The sequence below is a fragment of the Ciona intestinalis genome, chromosome 11 (assembly GCF_000224145.3).
Source record: "Ciona intestinalis chromosome 11, KH, whole genome shotgun sequence".
NCBI classification, from domain to species: domain Eukaryota; kingdom Metazoa; phylum Chordata; class Ascidiacea; order Phlebobranchia; family Cionidae; genus Ciona; species Ciona intestinalis.
The window spans coordinates 3,326,861-3,349,920 of record NC_020176.2 but is presented as its reverse complement, the minus strand read 5'-3'; the positions used below and the strand labels follow the sequence as shown (position 1 = coordinate 3,349,920).

The following is a 23,060-nucleotide window of genomic DNA, read 5'->3' as shown; positions in this document are numbered from 1 at the left end:
ATCACACTGTCACTATATACAGTTAGTAGCATGAGGGTCAGTACATGATGGTGGCATGGTGGTGCAGATACATTGTAATGCTGGTTTGGTGGGCAGTTCACAGCTGCAGAAACAAATATACTTTAAAATGGCTTCACAAAACTTGCGAAAGAAATGCTTGTAAGTATTTTGCTTGATGTACATTTGATTTTTACTGAATTTGACGTTCAGTAAAAATATCAGCCATATACAAAACAATCACCCATAAAGTTACCTATGTGGTAACTTGTAAATGGGCCCGAGGTGTATGAAACAGAACACTGGTGCTATAACAACTATCGCTTCCCCAAGAGCGTTAGGATAAACCAAACTACATTTATTCGTTTAACATTAAAATTACAAATAAATCAAAATCCTACTTTCAAATATATAGAAAAAATAATATTTCTCCAATAAACTTACGCAGATCAGCAACTTGTCTCCAGTCATCTGAAGGTTGTCTATCTGCTCCCAAGCAGTCAGTTGTGTAGGACGAAAAAATCCGATCTTTTAGCGCAGAACTGCCATTTGTGGCGCAAAGATCAAACAAGCAGTCGCGGAAAGAACTCCAAGGGTTAACTTGTGTGTGGCAGTCGGCGAAAGGGCCAGTTCTGTTCATGAGAACGGAACACTCACGACCAAATCTTTGCAATGCGTCTTGACTTGGGCAAATATCTGATGCATTGGCAGGAGGGGGGAGGAAGCAACTGAAAATTTAGAAAAATGTTACATTTGATGAATTTATGATTGGACTTTTTGTATTAAGATGTATTCTTAGATTCGTATAGACCTTTCTATTCAGATTGACAATTTTCAACAATGCCTTTATACTAAAAATAAAATTTTTAAATAATTACTAAATTATCTTCGCTTGGCAGAGCAATAATAGTCGTTATAGGTTGCCATGTGTGTAACTTTGTAGGTAATCAAATTTTTTTTATTTTAATAATGTATGGCTGACAATTCTTACAACTCATAATAGACCACTGGGTTAGAGTAATTCCATCAGTTGTCTTGCCCTCATAATGGCACTTACCCCTCTGCACTATATCCTGATGCTTCCCAACTTCTCACAAATGTTGTTAGATTTGTCGTCACTTCACCCCAGCTTGTACGGAAGTCATTTGACGCGTCATCGTCAAAATCCCCACACAAACCCTCAACTTGCTCACGCAGTTCTTGCCAGGCGTGGATTCGAACTCTGATCAGATATTTTTAATAAAATAATTTTGTCATTAAAAATGTTATACAAAAGCTCTTAAACGTAAATTTTACAAAGACTAAAATTTGCCATACCTGTCAATTCCGTCCCACTTTATGACGAGTCTAAAGTCAAACTCAACAACAATAAATCGACCACCACGAGTTACAACAAAGTTAGATTGGGTCGTTCCGGGTAGAATTACTCTTCCATTCCACTGTAAAAAAAGAAAGAAAATTTATGCCAAAAACCATTTTATAGAAAATATATGATATCTGGTAGCAACAGCAGCAAAATATATTACTTTTAGTTTGTAATTTGTAGCCTGATTTTTGTAAAAGTGGTAAAATCTGTGTGGAAAAAGCAGCAAAAATAAATAAAAAACATCACCCAAAGTTACATATGTGGTAACTTGTAAGCGAGCATAAGGTGTATAAAACAGAACACCTGTGTTATAAAAACATATGACATTGCCCAAATGACGCAAAGTCAACTGACATTTATCCAATCAATTGTAATGATAGATGTTGTGTTCTACATTTAAACAGCTATGTATAGTTCATCATAAAATAGTTTTCAAAGGCAACCAATATGTAATAATATATAGATTCATATATCCATTGCTTTTGTTAGCATTACATGCATATACAGCTGTAACTAATGTTTAAAATTTACTTAATAAAATACCTTAACCACGGGGCCTTCCTGAAACACCATTGTTTCGTTTCCATTAAACAGAAGATGAACTTCTTTTACATGAGATACAATTTGGTGAGGTAAAGGTTGTACGTTCACTGCTATCACTGTAAAGTTAGGTGCTCGGGATCCAGCTATGTTTCTATTTAACGCAAGGAAAATTAAGACTATTTTAAAAACAAGCACAATAACACTCCATACCTTATCATGATATAAGCACATGTGCCCATGGAATCAAATCTTGTTCTATCAAACGTCATATAATGTGGATCCGTGACCGCTTTACATGTCGCTCTCCTCTGCAAATAACGGCATGTCACATTAAGTTTACACACTCTACTTAAATACTAGTAGTGGCTTTTCATGATGGCCTAAAGTTTTTAGCTGTCACAAGCAGACTTTTGCTCATGGCTTAAATTTATGGTAACTCTTAAGCGAGCACAAGGTGTATGGAACAGAACACCTAAATTATAACCACTCTCAAACATATATATAGTTTAATTTTTAGAACAAACAGGTTTTCTTAGTTTAAGGATTTCAAAAGTAGGTATGAATATATTAGGCTAAGCACACGTGTCAATTTAGAAAAACTTACCCTTAAGCGTCCATGACAGCTTTGGTATCCATACTGGTCGGTCCTGCATTCCAAGTTTATCTTACAAGTTGGTACAGTGTTGCATTGAACTACATTGTTTCCCATACATACACATTCTTCTGAGCAGTTGTTTTGTCGGTAGATAAAACCTGCATAAAAATTATTAAATTAAATTTTGAACTAAAACAAATTTTTCTAAGTGGATCAGGAAATTTGTACGCAAAATCGCAAAACTGATGGTTTATTTTTTAGTCAAACTGCTACTATGGTGAGTGTTTTCTTGTACAAGACACTTTAATGTAATTACTTTAACCCAATGGTCTGATTTATAACTTGTAAGCGGGCATTTTTTTCGGAAAAAGGACATTTTATTATATATATTTTTTACCTCAGTATTTTTATTTATTGCATAAAGAAAAAGCATGTAATTTAGTAGTCAACAAGTTTAATTACCAAAAAAAACATTACCAACAACAATTTCCAAATCAGATAATAATAACTGATATTGCTATAAATAGAATTATGTAATAACAACTAGACAATGACAATATTCATTTGCAGAATATGTTTTGGCATAATCAGATCAAGTTATCCATAGTATGTTTATATGTAAACTTTTCTAAATGTCAGATTTACCTCTAAGTTGGTATCTACCATTGACCACACAACCACAAAGTTCTTGTGGCACGCAACCGCTGTTGTTTGACGATTGAACAAATCCGTTGGGGCACTGGCAACCTTGAAAAGGCAAAAACATTACATCACTTTTATCTAATCCTTTAATGATAGCAAGATCATGTTATTTGAAGAACAAAGAAAAGGGAATTAATAGCAAAATACCAGATGTTAAAACACGCCATAAATAAAAATTGTGAGAATAAATATCAGTTAAAAAGCTTGGTTGATACACTTGATCATGAAATACAGCTGAGTTTGTAAACATTATATTTATTAAATAATTTTTTTGTAAACATTATATTTTTTAAATAACTCAAATTTTGTAAGAAGTTGGAAAGCATCAGTATATAGAGGGGTCAGAGGTACTACTATGGGTGTTTGTGTGTGTCATTGTGAAGGTTGGGGTAAGATGGTTCATGTTTTTATTTCTTACTAGTGTTTTGAATAAGTTTATTTAAAAGTTTTTACCCAAAGTAACGTATAGGTACAAACCCATTACCCTATAGTTGCATTCTGTAGCATATAACTACAGTCAACTCTATTAGAAAGCAGAAGATTTCTCAGAATCTAGTAGTTTGGTTTTAAAATTCCCTTTAAAAGAAACTTTTGTGTGATTTGACTCGGGACATGGGGCAATAAGGTTGTAAAACGGATATGGTTAGATAATGTTTATTTGTTGATATAGCTTAGGTAAAGTTGGTGCAACAAAAGACATCCCAAATCTTAGGCGTGTCTACAGATCTTATACCAATGAAAATAGCTTAAGGTATAAAATGACGTAAACTTTAGAGGGAATTTTCAAAACCAAACCACCAGAATTTGAGAAATTGAAAGCAATTCGTTCATAAAGCAGTCAAGCTGTAATTATACAGTGAAGCATGTAACTGTATATTACTGGGTTCATGGTCACTTATTCTACCATGAGCAGCATGTGTGTCTTCGGGCAAAATACTTAATGGCAGTTCCTCCAACCTAGTGGTCACTAATGAGTTGCCCAAATATTTAGCCATACAGAGAAAAAAAAAAAAAAATCCCCACAGTTACATGTGTGGTAACTTGCAAGCTGGCAAGAAGTGTAGCAAATATTAAACTATTAAAAAATGAAAAGAAAAAAATCATCAGTTAAAATCAGTGGCTGTTGAACTCATTGTTATGATACACATACTATAACTCTTGTAATGCCCACTATGTGAGAATGAACAAGCAATAATAAAGCAAACATTAACTTTACCTTCAATACAGTGTGTTCCTAAATCAAGATTCGATTCACAAATACTCCGGTCCGGATCAGAACAAGTAGCTTGGCACTGACTCATGCAAGAACTGAAGACCATATTTCCGGAGCATTGGAATGCTAGTGGAAAAAGTAAGTTTTATTACAGAAACAGCTAGTGGTATAAAAAACAGTTGTAGCAGAACAGAAAAAGATAAAAAAAACAAGCAAAAAGACGGAAAAATTGTTTTCTAATTCTTGTTTTTTTAAGGTAATATCTGTTCCATTTAAACTTTGTATATATTCCTTGTCAAGGACCTGGGATTTAAACCAGAATTTGCCCATTACTCCAACACCAAGTAAGCCTTATGTAAGTCGTAATACACATCATACAAAAGGATTTTAACACAAAAATACTCACGCAAATCCAAGACTTCTCTCCAACCAGTAACTGTTACATTACGTTCTCTACAGTCGTAGTCATAAGATGACAAAATTCGCTCCTAAATAAGTAAAGGTATATGATTAGATGAAAGAATGAACAAATAAATAGACAAAATTCGCTCCTAATTAAGTAAAGGTATATAATTAGATGAAAGAATGAACGAATAAATGTAAGTTACTTATAACAACACTCGATATAACATAGGTGTTCTGTTTCTAAACCCCTAATCCTGAACCCATGGCATCCCCTGCTGCGGGACCTCACCCATAGAAATAGAATGGGCGTAAAGTTACCAAACAAAAATACATAGCTGTTAACATATAATAAGGTTCTAGTGCAACGAAAATGAAACGGAAAAAAGTTCAACCAATTGTTGTATAAGAGATATATGTTTCGCCTAAATGGCGCCGTCGGTCTTTTATTTGAATTGAAAACTTACCATATAACTTTGATTTCCCCCATACGCACATAAATCAAATACACAATTTTTGAAATCCTGTCTTGGGTTAATTATTCCATGGCATGGAGCAAATGGTCCTGTGGTACTTGTTAAGATTGCGCAATCTCGCATATGCGATAAGAGTCTGTTGTTGTCCGAACATGGAGGTGCTACGTCTCCAACACGACGTAAACGACAACTAAATAAATGAATGCAACTTGAATGTAACACCTGTATCATAACAAAAAACAACGGTTGTTATGATACAGGTGTTCTGTTTTATACACCTGTGCCAGTTTACGAGTTACAACAAATGTAACTTTGTGGGTGATTGTTTTAGGGTGGAGAATTTTTATTTTAATGTATGTGTAACAAGTAGGACCACCAATTAATGACCACTGGGTTGGAGCAATTGTTGTTAAGTGTCTTGACAGAATTATATAACCTTATCTTTACAATTCTAAAAGTCTAAAATGGTGTTGTTAATTGTTAAAAAATAACGGTTCTATCATCTTACCCACCCTACATGTGTTAAAACGACCTCAAATTTACCTGTAATTAGACTGTGGGATTAGGGCAATACAATTTGCCAAGTCTTCAGGTGTGGTCAAACCTTGATTGATACAAATCTCTGTACTGTTGCGTTGTGGTATGGGGTATAAGTTTCTGTAAAGATGTATGATGCAAAATAAATGAATGTAACTTATTCATCCTTGGGCAGACAATTGTTATAACACGGGGGTTCTGTTTCATACACACAACTCAAATATCTAAATACTTAAAAAACAGAACTACAAAAATTTAAATGAAAAAAAATTATAAAGTCAATTAAAAAAAAATAAAAATAAAAAATAAAAATAAAAAAACACATACAAATCATAAATGGATTAAACTTACCCATTAATATCAGGTCCAGTAACCATCCAACTGTTAACAAACTGATCCACATCAGTAATAAGTCCTCCACCATTAGCTGCAGCAAAGTCATTGGTTGGATCGCCATCAAAGTTCCCGCATAATCCTTCCACATGACGACTTAAGGGGCTCCATGCAGATATTCTTAGCCTTTTGAAATATTTAAATTTATTAGAGTTTTGTGAAAAGATTTAAATATATTAGAGCTTTTTTTAATTAGTTTTAACAAATTTTCATATTGCAAGCTTCGCTACTGTGAACAAAGCTATAAATTGAATTAAATTTATTTTTGATCTCTTACCTATCCACACCATCCCATCTTACAACAAGACCGAAGTTGAAGGAGAGAATTACAAAAACTCCAAGTTTTCTAATGGTGAAGCCATCAAAAGAAGCGCCCGGATAAGCAATTGCCCCGTTCACCTGGCAAATTATAATGGTAAATATTTTGGGTTGTTAATTAAAACAGACTATTTCTTTCAACACATTTTAGTAACATTTTCTTAAAGAGGTAAATATTTTTAAAAAAAACTTAAAAAAGGTAAAAAATTAAATTAAAATAACATAATGTTACTTTTAGTAACATTTTTCAAAGTAACAACAATTTTATTATCGTTAAACTAGCAAAACTTCTTTTTCGATAAAACTCCAAAATATGTCAAAAATGCAAAAAAAATATATAAATTACCATGATAACTGGCCCTTCCTTCAGTGTTATCCTTGTCTGATTGACCCCAAACACAACATGAACCTCACTAACATGAGATACGGTCTGATTTATTCTTGGTTGGTCGTTTATTGCAATCACAGTAAAAGGGGTGATGGTGGAATCGGCACGTGATCTGTTAAGTGGGTAAATGAATCAATGGATGAATGACACTTATTTATTTGCTTGTTTATTCTTGTACGGCGGGGTAACGGCAATCGTTATAATATAACACAGCTGTTTCATTTCATACAACTCATGCGCACACGGGACTTCTGAGTTACAGCAATTGCCGATAAGTGTCTTGCCCAAAAAGACACGCCATGAGTAGAAGTAGCATCTGGCCTCAATAGACTTACCTAACCATAATATGGGCACATGTAGACATTGAATCAAACGCAGCTCCGTCAAAAGTCTGATAGTGTGGATCTCCCAGTGCGTGGCATGTAGCTGGCAGCTATGAGAATAATAATTAAAAATGAAAAAATAAATTTCACTAAATTTAAAATAAATTTGTGACAATTATTTACCAGTGTTCGTTCGAAACAATGACTGAAGCCATCGGGTCGTACACCACAGTGCTCGTTTACCCCACACGGAGGCGCTAGTACGCACGAGGTTTGATTCACCCCGACGCATGTGCACTCATGCGCGCAATCACTGGTTCGGAACGTAAAACCTGAAAATTGAAGATAAAAAAACAAGTGCTATGAAATATGTGACAAAAAAATCAAGTGCAGTATTTTTCACATGAAATGGCAACATCAGTCTTTTAAAAGTAAAATATTCAAATAGGACCATGTTTCTGACCAATATGTGCCATTCCAGGCACCCTAGCAGTACAGCTATGCACCCATTTACCTGGTAGTCTGTATTTCCGCTGTATAAAACACCCACAAGTACTTTGGTGAACACATTGTTCACCAGAAAGTAAATACCCTTCATCACACTGGCAACCTTTATGACAAAAATAAAAAAGAATAAAGTTAATTTTTAATAAACAAAACAAAGTATATTTTTACCAGATTAGTGTTTTTACACATTTTTCTAACAAATTAATAAAAGAACAATTTAGAATTTTTTAAATTTCTAAAAATTAATAAAAAATGTTAAAAAACCCAACACCAAATACACCCTACCTTCGACGCATGACGTTGTAGCTAGTGGAGGTGAATTAAGGTTCGCGCAAGTTTGTGGTTCCGACATACCACATGCCACATAACGAGAGTTAGGTAGGCATTCCATAGCTGGGGGGATATTTAGATTAAAATCGACATTTTCTGTTTACTAAAACAAGTTTATTGTAATCAAAAGAAATTTCCCTAATTGAAGTCATGTTTGCTGTTATTTTTTCCAGAAGCAGAGTTTTTGTGAATTTAGTCTTAACAAATAATAATTTTGTATATATATAGTTTGTTTGTAAAATTATGTAAAAAAATTGAAAATCATTTTCTTTGCTTTAATTTTATGAATAAAACATTTAAAAAACAAACTGAATACAGTTTTTGTTCATTTAATGAACTTATATTTATTTTTCAAAATTTCCAATTTCATGTTAAAATATTTTAGAAATCAAACAAAAACTTTAAAAAACAAATCGATATTAACATCTTTATTTTACAATCACTTATCTTTTATCAGGAAAATTAATTGAACAACTGAAAAAATTCTAAAAAAAATAAGCAAAAAACAGATTAGTGGATAACGCGCGATATATCTTGAAGATAATCGAGGAAAACATGTCAGTTACCTGCACCAATACGATCACGCCAGTTACATATCTCAGCACTTTCTAACTGGCAAGCATCAGCATACGACCCTATCTGTATTTTGAGTGTGGTTCGTTGGTATACTGTGCTACGACACAGCGCTGTTATGCAACTCTAGATGAAAAACAAAGTTTTATAATGCGTCAGGTTACTAAATGTGTGGTTTTTAGGCACACTTTTTTTCAGATTCAAAATTTGATGTTGTGTAATTGTATGGTTTATTACATTATACTGTTTGTAGAATATTACTATCTTAAAATTGTATTTCTCCTACAAATGAATAAATACTTGATAGAAGAGCCTGCTTGTTTAAATAAGACTTGAGACCCCTTTAAAAAATGCTTACTTCTAAAATGGTAGCATTGTCAAACTTTGAACCCCTAACCTCTGTGTTAGAGGCAGGTGCTCTAACTACTGTGCAATGGCGCTGGTTCAGATAGTGATTCAACAAAATATAAATTAAAACTATTTTAAATTTGGAACCTCACTTTTCAACCATTACATCAGTATAGAGTCTATACTATAGATTTTGTACCTGATAAAATGGGTCTGGTGAAATAACTGAATGACATTGTGAGAAACAACCTTCAGTTGCTGTGAGCAAAGAGCATGCCAACATATTGGCAGCATTACTTGGTCTGGAGCATTCATCATGTTGTACTGGAGGTGTATTGCATCTATGTAAATAGAAAACATGATACAGTAAGGTGGGATAAAAAGATACAACCTTTTTATTCTATTTTTTGTCTCATTCGGTTAAACAAAGAACATTCAAAGAATTAGGCCGCACCCTTAAGACTCCCATAGATCGTTGCTAAAAAACACGATCAGGATACTTGGATATTATGTGCTAAAGGTGCCCCGTCACCCCCACCCTACTATATATAATTATCAATTAGTTTTTCTCACAAGGTAAAGCAACTTGGAAAGTATAACATGGGTGGTTTATTGCACAGCATTAGCAACAACACAACAGTTATTAAACTCCTAAAACAGTTAAACTAATGTGTCAAATCGTCAAATAGAGAGCATGCCTGCTAAATACAACTAACCTTCCGAGAACAAATCTGTTTCCAAACTCAAGTGGATTCATAACAACAGGGACGAGAGATTTTCTTCGGGAGTCAAGAAACTCATCACTGGCGTCGTTGTTCATGTTGCCACATAAACCTGTAATGGATGAATGCTTTAACCTGCATAACTTATTTTTTATCAAATAGCTTTAAGTAGCACACCTTTTTGTAAGTTGTAACATACCCTTTTGTAGGATTGTTTAAGCTTCTGGCAATTTATTTTATTAATAATCAAAATTTATTTATTTAGGCATTATATAACGCTCAAAAGTATCTTCCCCAAGAACACATACAGCTACAATACCTCACACTAACCACTGAGCCACAGAACCAGTTACACTTGATGTTCTTAAGGCGAGATTTTGTCCATTACCCCAAAAAACAGTTACATATACAACTAAAATAAATATAAAAAAATCATTTTAAAAAAAAAACAAACAAAAACCTTGAACATGTCCAGAATATGTGGTTGGCAACCCAATGATGAAACTTGTCTCGCCGTCAAACTTGATCACCGCTCCTGATGTAGTCGTCATGGTTACGAACCTTCCTCGTATGTCGATACGGAAACCAGAGAGAACTATGGGTAATATTTCTTGTTCTCCGTCAACCTGAAAATGGCATTGAGTTGAATGAATGAGTGAAGCTTTTTATCCTTGTGTGGTGGGGAAATGTCCAATATTATAACAGGTATCCTATTCTCGTAATTAAGGGGTAAATAGTAGTGAAAGCGGCATATTAAACAAAATCAAAATTTTTTGGAGGAATAAATAAAGATGCTTAAATGCGTTTTAAAAGAGCCACCAAAGTTTTTAAAAAAACCAGCAATTTTATATTCTCCGAAATACCAGCTTACAATAACTCTTCTGTTTCTATGAAGTTCTACAAATCGTTGCGCAATTGTCACTTTAATAACAGATATCCTTGGTTCCCCACTTCGAGTTGCATCATTGGTTACCTAGTAATACAAAAAATTGGGGATAATTAAGTAAATTTCTGGGAACTGTGAAATAAACTTTTGAACAAAAATTCAATTTTTTTATTAATGTATGACTGACAATTTAGACAACACTACGTGACTTTTTTGTAATTTACTTAGATTGGAAAACAGTCGAATACTATTTATAGTTAGCTTACTGATATATTGAACGGTTGCAGGTTGTTGGAATAGGCATAGAATGGATTAAATGTAGTCAACGCAAGCTGGTATTGACATCTTCCAGCAAAAGAATAATGCAGATGATCAAATGTGATGTATTCACTACCACCAATGCCACGACAGTATTTTAACTCTACAAAATTAAAGAATTAAATTTACCAAATTGAAAAATAAGTTTAAATTGTCCAAAAATCATTTTCCTAAAACAACAAAACACAGTAAATAAATTTAAAACTAAAACAACACATTTTCGTTTATGGTTTTGAATTTTTAAAATCATAAAGTATACCAATTAATAAATAGCTCATTTTCATTACTTTTATATCCAATACTAGACCTTTATATGCAGTGCCGAGCATTAAAACGTGCTAAATTTGTTTTAGAAATTGATCGAAGTAGTGATTTGGTCTGTTCAATTAACGGTTTTAGATGTTGTAGCTTGATAACATGTAACTCGGTACAGGTGTAGACAATTTTAAGCAATATGAGCACACCCAAAAGAATGCCAAAAAAACAGGTAAACCATATTTTATCTTGAAACACCAAATTTTAGCATTAAATTTTCGAGTTGAGTGGTTTACATAGTTAGTCACTGTGTAATCATCACGCCCAAATCATCAAAAAATTAACTTCTGTTTTGACAGTCGGTTTATTATCTGTATGATTCATTCAACGTATTGGAGATGTACTAGCCTACCACACACTTTGCCTTTTTCTTATACTCTCTCCTTTGCACTAATTTTGGAAAAAGAATAGAAGGGGGTAAAAAAAGAATGTATTAGATAGTTAATCGAATTTGAGGTTTTTTAGCTTACCCTGGTCCACTACAACAGTAAAGCAGGTTTGATCTGAGAATAAGCTGCAAATATAACAAAAACTCCATTATAATATGCGTAATGTTCTAAGAAAAAAGCAACAAAATTTTAACATGCGTTTCATCCTTGAATGGCTATAAAGATCACAAGAATCTTTCACCAAAATGACTAAATAAATATAGCAAATAAACGGTTTAAAACCAGTGGCAACCAAGATCTGAAACTGGCAATCCAATTTTGTTGAGTTTTTTTAATGTTTAACTGACAATTCAGACAACCCATCAGTGGTGCCACTAGGTTGGAGCAATTGCCTTAGGTGTCCTGTCAAAGAACACATAGTTTCCCAATGGTGGCAGCATCGAGCTGTGAACCTAGTATAACCATCAATTAAACATTAAAAAATCACTGACCCGTTAGTATCTTCAGCTGAAAAGCAGAAAGTGTGGCGGCCGCTCTGTTGTGCATTTGGTGTCCATGATACACTTATACTTGCTTCTCTATTTACAAAACTTATATTTGACTGCAACACACCAGTGGGTCCGGTGCCATTGAATGCTCGTATGCTTGAAATAAACAAACAAGTTAGCAAAGTGTATATTTATTTATACTTTGTATTTTTGTATAGGTAGTTATAAATCACACTCAAGTTATATATGCAACTATACACATCAAAAACTAAACTTAAAACATTAATTTGTTTACCTGTCTCTAGGGTGGCATGCAGAAGAAGTAGCAGTAACTTGAAACATTCGGCCTACTTTCACGAAAAAAACTTCGGAATTTGGATTGATGGTCACTCGTGGTTTCACATTAAGACAACGATCTTGCAGCCGTTGCTCGTTTTCTTTAACTAAATAATATTTAAATTAAGGTTACTTACTTTTTAACCGGTAAATTTACATAACGGAAAATCGTGATTACTCAATACGTTGTTAAATTTGCAATCATAACTATATACGCGCTCTGGTTGTATTTGTGTGTTTATGTTTTTATTTCTAGTGATAAAGTGTTGCAATAAATGTTTTTTTTTCTAACAAACGCGAGTGTAACCTTTTAAGCAGGTTTAAATAGGCAGTTTTTATTCGCCCAATGCAAAAAGCATAACGAGAACTTTTGCGCTATTAGTAACAAAACTGGGCATTTCCCCGCTACAAAAACAAAATGCAATAGCTGCTGTTGCGTGCACGTTTTTGGCCTTCCGTTGCCAAAGTAAATTAGGCTTTTAATATATGAACATCAGTAGTACAAGTTGGGCATCATGACGCTTTTGCAACATGACATGTTCTTCGCATGTGTGTATTAACGTTGCATATGCGCTCCTAAGAAAGCTAGGCCACCATAAAAGGATCTTGACCTGACCGTCTCCGAGGGTTACAATAAAATACAGGTACGCCCTGCGTGTATACTTCTGTATTATTGGCTTTACACGTGTCTATAAAATTCAAATGTAGCCTATTTTTTTTCTACTGTAGAGTATTTTGAAATGACCTTTATTCATATATATTTCTAGCCCGCGACCGAAGCGTAAGTCTAACTGTATAAAACACATGCTCACCGAATATGTATTAATCTCGCTCTACGTATCCCCTTAAACAAAGCAGTTTAACTGGTCTAACAGGATCTTCGAAAAAATATTTAGGACATGGCATTTCAATGTTTGGTGGGGTGCATTATAATGGAACCACATCGTTTAAACATAAAACACAGTAAAGAATATGCGTCCTTGGCATGTAAGGTTATATCTTTGTTGCAAATCGTCGAAAATGAACCACAAGAATTCATCTTGCATTTCTAAAACGCTGTTGTTATTTTCTCACTGACTGAATACCAATAAAAATACGCACCCGATCAAAATTTGTGAAGGTGCACGCGGCTACAACGTACTTTTACGTCATTGGCTGAGGAACAAAACGTTTTGTAAGCACGCTAAGATGACCTATGACTTCAAAGGGAATTTCAAATCGAAAATATCGCCACAGTTGGCAATAACAGAGAAAAGCTGTGATGATTAGTCACGAACGCTTTAATGTGAAAATGTGTTAAATCTTATTAAATAATACATCAGCGGAGATGTTATGCAGTCATGCCAACAGCAACTGCATATTTTAAGTGTATAACTGGCATTTTACCGGAGACGTAGGTACAAGCTACCCGGGCAATAAATATTGTATTGAGGTACATTAACATCCGTTAGTAGTTAGCTAACGCATCATTTTGTAATTCAAAAGTATTTAATAGGTATATAACCCAAGATACCGACCGAACTACAAAAATGTTATATAAATAAATAAGTGATCGAATGAATTAATGTAACTTATTTAAATCAAGGAAGGCAACGAGAGTTGCTATAACACGTGCGCTCTGATGTTTCATGCACGCGTACCCGCTTACGAGTGTGGTTACTCGCCATGCGAGGATAAAACAAGTTACAATTGCTTGCAGAAAACGGTAATTAATAGCTTCCATACACGAGATCATTAATAGTCGATTTGCGCATAAATATGGGAACTATCGAAAACGATCCGCTCCAGGCGTGTGGATTAATATGAATATAAGATTTGCTTCAATAAAATGGTCTTTCGCCAGCGCTTACATAATACCACTTTAAAACGTATATTTTGGTAAAAGTACCTTTAATGTAAGTGTTTATCAAATTGTATCTTAAGCATACGTCGTAATCATGGCCCTTTGTACACGAGACAATTATTTAGCAATTATGCTATTTTCTAATATGTAACTTGATTTTAAATTCACGGGTATTAGTGGTTACACAAAAATCGAAATTTCCCTAAAAGTACTTTAGCGGCGTGTTTTTCGCAAAAAAAACGTTCTGTATCACCATAAATGCCATTAATTTACTATAAAGCGATATTTTTCAGCAAAATGCTATCACGCTTTACAGATAAAATCATTTTGTCGCTAACTTTAATGACCGACAATTTGGTTTGAAAATTTCAGCTGGTCATTTTGCACAATTTGACCCATAACCGAACATTATAACTGTATACACTATTATAGGATTAAAGTTAGATGGGATGTATACGCCCTGTCATACGCCGCGCCACGCGGGACATAAATTGACAAAGCTGGGACCTGTAGTAATAGAACAAAACAATTTGGTGCAAAAAAATATTTTTCGAAATAGCCACATCGTGACCATCCAATTATCGTTCAGTAAAATTTTCTGGTGGCGAGATTTTGTAGATATCCTACTTTCGTTCATCGAAACGATGGGTCAAAATATGTAAGGCAAGCATATCATGTTTCAGCGAACGAAACATTGCTGGAAATATTCGACTATTTTGATCATTTCATGCACTTACGTTGCACGATGAATTGAAATGGAATTGAGCTAATGGCGTGGCCTGGTCGAATGGTCACGTCGTCCAGTTGTATCGGCGTGTCGAAACGACTGAAGTCTTCAACAGTTATTGCAATAGGAACTAGCCCGGTTATATTCGTTGTCGGGTTGTAGGTTATTTGACAATTAACCTGTAAATATGTATACGTATTAGCACGCCACTGAGATATACAGTTACACGCTACTGCGGTATACAAGTGATAACCACAATGCGTGTGTTTGTATATAAACTTACAGTATCGAGTGAAAATTCATTGTGCAGAGTGCATGTGTTGCCACATTCGCCGAAATAATTGCCGAGTCGACACCTGACATCATCACCGTCCAGATCAACAGTTTCAAGCTGAATGGTATAAGGAACACCGACTTCTAACCTAAAAATAATATTCAATTAGGCCTATAGATATTTTTCATATTGCGTGTCGCAAAACATTCAATAATTAAAATTGTTGTTAACAATTTTCGGCATGTTTATATAGTGTTAGGGTAAAAGGGTCAGTTTTTTTGTCGTCGGATTTAGTAGTAAACAAAGAATATTTACAGAATTATCCGGTGCCGCAAGGGGAAAAAATTAAGAAGCGCCGATTTAAACAGACAAAATCGACCGTGGTCGACACGTTTACAAAATTAAAATAACAACTTGCAAATGCTGCGGCGTATTAGGCAGTACATTCACAAACTAAAACAAATTATCAGTCTAAAGTTGCATAGCATATGTGGTAACTCGTAAGCGGGCACGAGATGTATAAACAGAACATTCGTGTTATACTGATTTCGTTGACCCGCCACGCGAAGATAAATAGGTAACACTCATCCAATATAGATCTATATACTGGAACCGACTACAGGTCTTTTATACCAGTGATGTCGATACTGTAACAGTTTTGTTTTATCCATACAATAAACAGCTAATTCGAGGCGTTGTTATCAGATGTAATTGTGTATAATACCTACAATTACAGTCCAGAACTATCCCCCGTTATAATATGGCGTTGCAATTACAATTAACAGTGTTACAAGTTAGCGCTTCAGCTAAAAATGAACAAAAGTCACGAAATAAGTTCGTGCCCATTAATAATTAAATATTAGAAGGCCAGGAAACGCTATGTGACGTAACGGTTAATTGAAAGAATAATGAGTTCACTGTATCACGCCGCAATCGTGTGTTCTGTACACCAAATGCCACTTCTAAGATTTGAAATATTGGAATTTTGGACTTACCAAATTGTAAGCTGATTATGTTTGACATACTGCGGCCAAAAGTGTTTAAATACGTCATGCATTTGGTGCCATGGTTATTCGGCTTATATAGAAAATACACAAAATAAAAGGTTATTTTGCAAAGACATCATTGTACGCAATTATTTGGACAATACACAAGTCGAATTGGGATTAATTTAATCGCCGGGTATTACAGAAATCCGCATACTTTAGACTTGGAAAGAACCGTTTTATCAAATTCTAAGCGGCTTCTAAGCAAGTTTAGACCGTTTTGTATGCTTTGGATTATATGTGAGTCACTTCAAGTTGAACCGTTTTGGGATAATTAAAACGATTTAATGTTAAATAGGCTTATCCGTTTTACATAGGCTTTTTAAAGAAATATAAATGTGCTTTCTTTACTCATTTATCATCCAATTTGGCAGAAAACAGCAAATATTTGCGGAATTATAACCATACCCCCACGACTCTAAAAAAGCGTTGCAAATTACTAAAAACACCATTAGGAAATATGGGATGTTATGTCCCACCTTACCCCACAGTATCATACAATAACGAAATGGCGTTTTGGTTTTTAAATAAACCATAATGCGACGCTGCTTGAATTTAATCCTGTTAATTTCAAGTTCGAAACAATTTGCGGTTAGTTTGAATAGGAAAGTACCTTATGGTAAGAGGAGATTTAACGACAGGTGAGGTATTGGGTAGCCCAGTGTCACTTCGAACACCCAGCAGTACTTTGGTGGTTAGCGACCACTCTGACGTAGTTGCGGTCATGAGGCTTTGAGCCCAGCAGCAATACATATACCTGTAATGAGTAATACATTATTTTCCGGTAATTAGCCTACTTCAGATGTCAGTCAAATTTGGCAATATGCACTTATGAGTTTACTAAATTTTTAGACAAATATTAAAATTTAAACAAATTTCGTATAAGATTTCTTGATCTGTAGTACCCGATACTAAAGAGATCTTTATTTCGCCAATTACTGTATGGTATCACCAGTCTCTATAATCAAACGGATTTCTAGATGCTTACGAAATATCAAAAGGTCCGTTGTTGTCAAAAGTTTGGCTGAAACTGTTTGAGCCGATCGCCCAGTCTTGTTCCACGTTGAAAGCAGAACAGTAAATACCTAAATAAAAATATTTAAAATCTAAGAACATTTAGTATAAGTTTGGGTAGCATATTGTCCATGTGTTTCATTCCCTTCATCGTCTCAGTTGGTATGGTAAACAAAGACTGTTTACATATTTATATAAAACCGTATCCCCACCACTCTAATATAGCGTTGCTATTTGTTAAAAACACGGTCAGGTAAAATATGAGATATCGTCAACAACGGTGTTCATCTTACCCCACAGTAAGAAAACGACATTGCTGACAAAAATACTTGTTCTGCTGGGACAAAATGCCCATAGATTTGCATGAAAAAAACTCAGAAAACAGAATCGTAAACCATGAAACATGCATAGATAAGTTTGCATTGGTTTGACATAGAAAGCGTGGTGTATACCATTGACCTATTTGTTAGTAAATTTTAAGGTATAAAACTAGATATATGTTTGTTTATTTATTTTAAGCTTACGTGTTGGGGCAATCGGTCCGGCACACCCGTACGCACATATCCATTTATGGTTGACATCTCCAATCAGTTGGTTTGATGCAATCGTGTTGTTGTCGCAGTGTTCGTGCTGTAACGACCAGGCAAGTCGAAACGTAAACACAACCTGAAGATAGGTACGGTTGTTTAATTTCATAGTTCAACAGAATTTTCTTACATTTTTTGCCGATTGGTTTCGGTAATGAAATAATAAAGCAATAAATATGTAAGATACAAAAAAAAATAGGTGTATGTCGTTAAAGTTTTTACAAAATCTGGGCTGACATTGCAAAAATTCAATTACATGCATATATAGTCAAACAAAGGGAACCACATTGATAAACGTGGCAAGTACAGATACTAAGGCTTATATTCTTCTTTTACACTTGAAACCAAAAAGAGTTAACGCCATTTTAGAGACAACTATATAAATGATGTTATCTCTGTTTAAAATTGTGTGACATGTCACTACAGCCGACACTATGATACCTGTCTGCTTAAAAAATGTACAAAAAATAAACACGTATGCAAGGAATTTTGACCCTTAAGTTTTTGATTATTTCTTTTACGAAGTTTAACATAGTCAGTACTATGATCACATTTGATATTTTGAAATTTTGTCTCCGTTAAGGTAGCAATTACCTTACAATATTTTACACGCACTGGAAATTGACTTCATTTAAGTTTCAGGTTACTTAAACTTGTTAACTAAACGGGTTTTGTAACCTAAAGCGAAATGTATCGCATTTGTATCAATGTACCTACTGTCTTATGTATATACGCCCAACATTTTAGCATTAAAATGCAAAATGGCTATTATAAAGCGTATGTACAGGTTCGAATCGCCTTAACGACATACATATCAAAATATTTAGGCCTGAAACGAAATATATAATTGCCGCAAGGTTTTAATTTTTGGTGAGTCAAAATCACGTTTAACATTGGTTGGGCCAGGTATTAAAATACATTTTATAACAGTTTAGTAATATAGTAGGTTGTGGTAAGATGGTTCATGTTTTTATTCTTTTATCGTCCCCTTTGGTAGTAAACAAAGAATGTTTACAGAATTAAAACCGTAACGAACCGAAATTAACAGCGTTCCTAATTGTCAAAAACAAGTTTATAAAATACACGTGATATTATATGTTAATTTCCATATTTTATCCTATACCACCCTAAGTTTATAAATAATCTTACCGTTCGGTTACTTGACGTTGAAGGCGGGGCCGGCGACCAGGAAATTGTCCCGCCCCGAAAATGTGTCCCATTGACCGCTGAAACGTCCACAAGCGTCCCGATCACCAGTAGCAGCGCTGAACAGCGCGCAAAGCTGTGTATAACTCGGGCAAGACCAACACCCATTCCTTGATTTTCTGTTGAGCAGTGGTTAGTTTTACTTCGCAGCTGCCTTGTGCTTCGTAACCTGACAGACTGATTGCTACGAATTGCCATACGCGGCCTGCTTTCTTTTACCATGGCTTTGAAAAATAATCGCCTATTCTTGTGGTACTCTTGGACTTTTTCCGCCGCTCTTGTGCAGTGCACGCGTGCCTTTACTAATTCAAGAAAGGGCCAGCAGTAAAACCGTGACGGTACCAACGAGCGTATGCTCAAAGTTTTTGATAGCGGACACGCTCACGGCAATCTCTACGAACCGGTATTTGGCCGGGACAATTGCGCTGAACAATTATATCGGCGACGATCACTGGGATTTTAAGCTAAAGGCGTTTAGCTTAGTGTAACTCAGCACGTAGAAGTTTATATCTGTGGTTACAATTAACCAGGCAGTAACATGTAGTGTGGTTTACTGTGATTCACGCACGCAAATATAGGTAAAATAGCCAGCGCCTATTTTAAATTGTATATGCCACGCTTGCAAAATACCCGGAAGGGGTATGCGAAAATCGTTTAAAGTATATTTAGGGTAAAAGCGCGGGCACATTTACAAATAATATGAAAGTTTGTTACATTTTATAAAGACTTTAAACCTATGCGTACGTGCAAAATGTTTGTAGTCTTTCCGTTCTTAGTAATTAATATCAAAAACTTAATTACTTTTTCTATTAAGTGTGAATTCATACGTATAAGATGTGAAAGTTCGAGCAGCTCTGTCGTAATCAAGTCACGAAACGCCGTTGCTTTCTAATGGTCACAGGGGAGGAAAACGATTAAAAAGCCTGTCATGCAATTTCTAACATCGGGCACGATTTTTACCCTCGTTCACAACATCACGGTTATTTAGTAAGCGTACTCGCGGTTACCAAATCTTACGCATATATAAATCTTTCGAATAGAGAAAATGCCTAAACATGACCATTTTGACCGTGTTGTTTAAAAACGTGCGTAAAGATTGATTATAACGCATATTTTCCGATATTCTCTCCGAATAAATATAAAAGGATGGGGGAAGACGGGACACCTTTTCTCTTTATTTTCTCGTCTTATTGATGAGTAAACAAAGATCATTCAAAGAAACATAAAACCGTATCCTGAGGACTCTGCTAAAAAAATGTACAATAGACCGTTGCTAATTGTTTAAAACACGATTAGGATATACTTAAATATTGTGTGCTAATAAAGTTCTCCCGTCCTCCCTCCCCCTGCTATACTATTTCATACATAAAGTAAATCGATATATTTACGACATTGTAAAATATAATTTTTCTTACCAGTTTACTTGAATTTAGAAGTTTATTTTTCTTGCTCAAAAACGAAACAGTTTTGTTTTGCCGAAAAAGCTTTTGAAACGATTCTAACAAAATCTAAATACACAAAAAGTGCACATCTTATTTACTGACAAGAATTTACATCTTAAATCATTTATAGAAATAATGTAAATTCGACGTGGCTTTAACTTTTTTCCCTGGGATTTTTTTTAAAAACCCAGCAAACAGCGAAATTTCCGCACACCTGCGAACTTTTCGGCGCCGTGCAACTAAATACATGACAGAACATACACTACAAATGCTTTAGCCAGACGGACTGGAAAATAATTGCACCCTGTTCTGATTTTTTGTGATAATTATTATCTATCGTGTTCTATGCTTTCAAGGAAACGTATGTTCAGATCGTATCTGGTTTATCGAATTGTTAACAAATGTTCTGTGACGGCTGTCTGAATCACGTTACGTCTTATACATACTTTTAGGCGTAATGTTACAGCGACGTTATAATCTCATACGACAGCCAAGAAGTCACCGCGTATAATTTTTATGGTAAAGGGGTAGGGAAAAATGAAACATCATTTTATTCTATTTCCCATTTGATAAAAAAAGAACACCTAAAGAATTATAAAGTCGTATCCTCACGACTCCCACAGACCGTTGTTAATTTATTAAAACATGATCAGGATATTTGGATAATATTTGCTAAAAGTTTCCCATCTTACCCTAGAGTAGTATATACTGTGGGGTAAGATGGGATCCCGTAAGCATCTAAAATTCCTATTTTCTGATCGTGTTTTTAACAGTTAACAACGCTTTTTTAAAAATAGTAACATGTCCCATCCTACCCCACCCTACTATATAACCTCTCGAAATAAAATTTGAACGAAATTTCAAACTTTTTAGTGAATGCTTCGACTAATTCTAACACATTTGTAATGCAACCGCGCTGTTCAAAATCCTAACTGAGAAAATGTAATTTACCTTTTACCTCACTTCACCCCAATGCGTGATATGCTAACTATATGCCTGCTTCGCCTAATGTTAATCTGCAGCAAGCATCTAATTTCCTGCCGTTCGCACACGAGTTATTACACCACAGGTTGCTCTCAAAAGCTTCACAACAGCTATGAGCAATGCAGAAGGAATGAAAGCCATATATCCCGGCTGAGATTCAAAGTGTAAAGGTGATAATATGGCTGCCGGCTATATCCATACGCTAGCTGAGTTCGTTTTTATGGCCCAGCCAGTTTGCCTTTCCAATAACAAGAGCAAAGAACCGCATATGCCCCTTAGTGCAATCTTATTCGTCCAATATCTTCTGGAAAATGTTTTTATCGCGTTTGATATTTTATGGCTTTAAGCGTTATGCTATAACTTGCGACAAAATCTCTTTACACATTTCACCGTTACTTCTAATGTATACAGTAAACACGACAAAAGATAGAGCAAGTGAAAAGTTCAAAATTGCATTTTGCAAAGCACTTTGTTACAGTGGTTGTTTTTACGCCACTTTTACCACCAAATAAACACACGGGGTTGGGCATTATGCTATTTTAGCAGACCTCAAAAACGGGTTGTACCTTGCACCACCTTACATTTTGCCGGGTGAACTTTTGCGTCGACTTAAACTGTGGTTCTCCTGTCACGTTCTGTATACATAGTAACTATCGGGGCACTCTCTGCAACCCGGTACCATACCCAGGTATTTTAGGATCGTTTTTTTGGCATGTGATAAGATAATACACCACGCCTAGATAAACGTGAAATTAGTTATGAATTTCCTTAACGCGATATCTCCACAAGCGCACGGAATTTGCAGCTAATTTACATATTTAATGTTTCTCTAAAAAGGAAATAATGCTCTATCCAGTCGTGTTTAGATAAGTGAAATTCGCACCCTTGCGTGTCGCTTTGACGTAATACAAGGGGTTTATGACGCAACAATGTGTTGTGTCAAAGCGCAGAATATAACCATATGAAGAGTTAAAATTTGACAAACCGTAGCTTTTGGTAACAGATCATATCTCTATAATTGAGGGCCGGTGAGTGATTTTACAGAAAACTTAAACAGTACCTGTCGGAAATCGTTAATCTTTGCACTCAGTTTGCCCCTCATATTTTTTCCAGTCGTAATGTTTTCTCGGAATTGTACAAAACTTTGGTCGCTAGTTTGACGTAGACGAAAAATATATTTAGAAAAAATGTAAAACCAAAAATAACTTTTCCGCGAAAACACAGAGATGTTTTAGGATACTGCAAAATAACTATTAACGCGATACTAAAAAGACCGTTTGTATAAGTTACTTTACAAAATATAGTAGAGTGGGGTAAGATGGTTGTTTTAATCTTAGTTTTTGTCTCATTTGATAGTAAACAAAGAACAATAAAAGAATATTAAAAATGTACTGTAAAAGAGAGTTGTTAATTGTTCAAAACACGATGAGGCAATATGGGACATTGTATTCTAACGGTAACCATCTTTCCCC

At 34.9% G+C, this 23,060-nt stretch overlaps 1 protein-coding gene across 1 annotated transcript in view; it reads right to left on the bottom strand.

Moving 5' to 3' along the window:
* The window catches only part of LOC100180810 (IgGFc-binding protein-like), a 22,215-nt gene extending 1,295 nt beyond the window's left edge, over nucleotides 1-20,920 (bottom strand). The window contains exons 1-35 of the mRNA XM_026836779.1: nucleotides 20,578-20,920; nucleotides 19,106-19,281; nucleotides 17,894-18,035; nucleotides 17,344-17,440; nucleotides 16,969-17,112; nucleotides 15,319-15,457; nucleotides 15,046-15,214; nucleotides 12,425-12,572; nucleotides 12,133-12,285; nucleotides 11,723-11,766; nucleotides 10,886-11,040; nucleotides 10,605-10,706; nucleotides 10,194-10,359; nucleotides 9,728-9,845; nucleotides 9,211-9,352; nucleotides 8,657-8,789; nucleotides 8,046-8,153; nucleotides 7,768-7,863; nucleotides 7,437-7,585; nucleotides 7,266-7,363; nucleotides 6,889-7,042; nucleotides 6,502-6,623; nucleotides 6,183-6,350; nucleotides 5,838-5,951; nucleotides 5,286-5,484; nucleotides 4,823-4,904; nucleotides 4,420-4,542; nucleotides 3,147-3,248; nucleotides 2,511-2,659; nucleotides 2,117-2,214; nucleotides 1,907-2,057; nucleotides 1,315-1,436; nucleotides 1,055-1,219; nucleotides 442-725; nucleotides 21-103 (exon numbers count right to left, since the gene is read on the bottom strand). Coding sequence (XP_026692580.1) covers nucleotides 21-103; nucleotides 442-725; nucleotides 1,055-1,219; nucleotides 1,315-1,436; nucleotides 1,907-2,057; nucleotides 2,117-2,214; nucleotides 2,511-2,659; nucleotides 3,147-3,248; nucleotides 4,420-4,542; nucleotides 4,823-4,904; nucleotides 5,286-5,484; nucleotides 5,838-5,951; nucleotides 6,183-6,350; nucleotides 6,502-6,623; nucleotides 6,889-7,042; nucleotides 7,266-7,363; nucleotides 7,437-7,585; nucleotides 7,768-7,863; nucleotides 8,046-8,153; nucleotides 8,657-8,789; nucleotides 9,211-9,352; nucleotides 9,728-9,845; nucleotides 10,194-10,359; nucleotides 10,605-10,706; nucleotides 10,886-11,040; nucleotides 11,723-11,766; nucleotides 12,133-12,285; nucleotides 12,425-12,572; nucleotides 15,046-15,214; nucleotides 15,319-15,457; nucleotides 16,969-17,112; nucleotides 17,344-17,440; nucleotides 17,894-18,035; nucleotides 19,106-19,270 — 4,584 coding nt within the window. The 5' untranslated portion in view covers nucleotides 19,271-19,281; nucleotides 20,578-20,920. The remainder of the gene's footprint in view (nucleotides 1-20; nucleotides 104-441; nucleotides 726-1,054; nucleotides 1,220-1,314; nucleotides 1,437-1,906; nucleotides 2,058-2,116; nucleotides 2,215-2,510; nucleotides 2,660-3,146; nucleotides 3,249-4,419; nucleotides 4,543-4,822; nucleotides 4,905-5,285; nucleotides 5,485-5,837; nucleotides 5,952-6,182; nucleotides 6,351-6,501; nucleotides 6,624-6,888; nucleotides 7,043-7,265; nucleotides 7,364-7,436; nucleotides 7,586-7,767; nucleotides 7,864-8,045; nucleotides 8,154-8,656; nucleotides 8,790-9,210; nucleotides 9,353-9,727; nucleotides 9,846-10,193; nucleotides 10,360-10,604; nucleotides 10,707-10,885; nucleotides 11,041-11,722; nucleotides 11,767-12,132; nucleotides 12,286-12,424; nucleotides 12,573-15,045; nucleotides 15,215-15,318; nucleotides 15,458-16,968; nucleotides 17,113-17,343; nucleotides 17,441-17,893; nucleotides 18,036-19,105; nucleotides 19,282-20,577) is intronic.
* Between the last annotated feature and the right edge of the window lie 2,140 nt (nucleotides 20,921-23,060).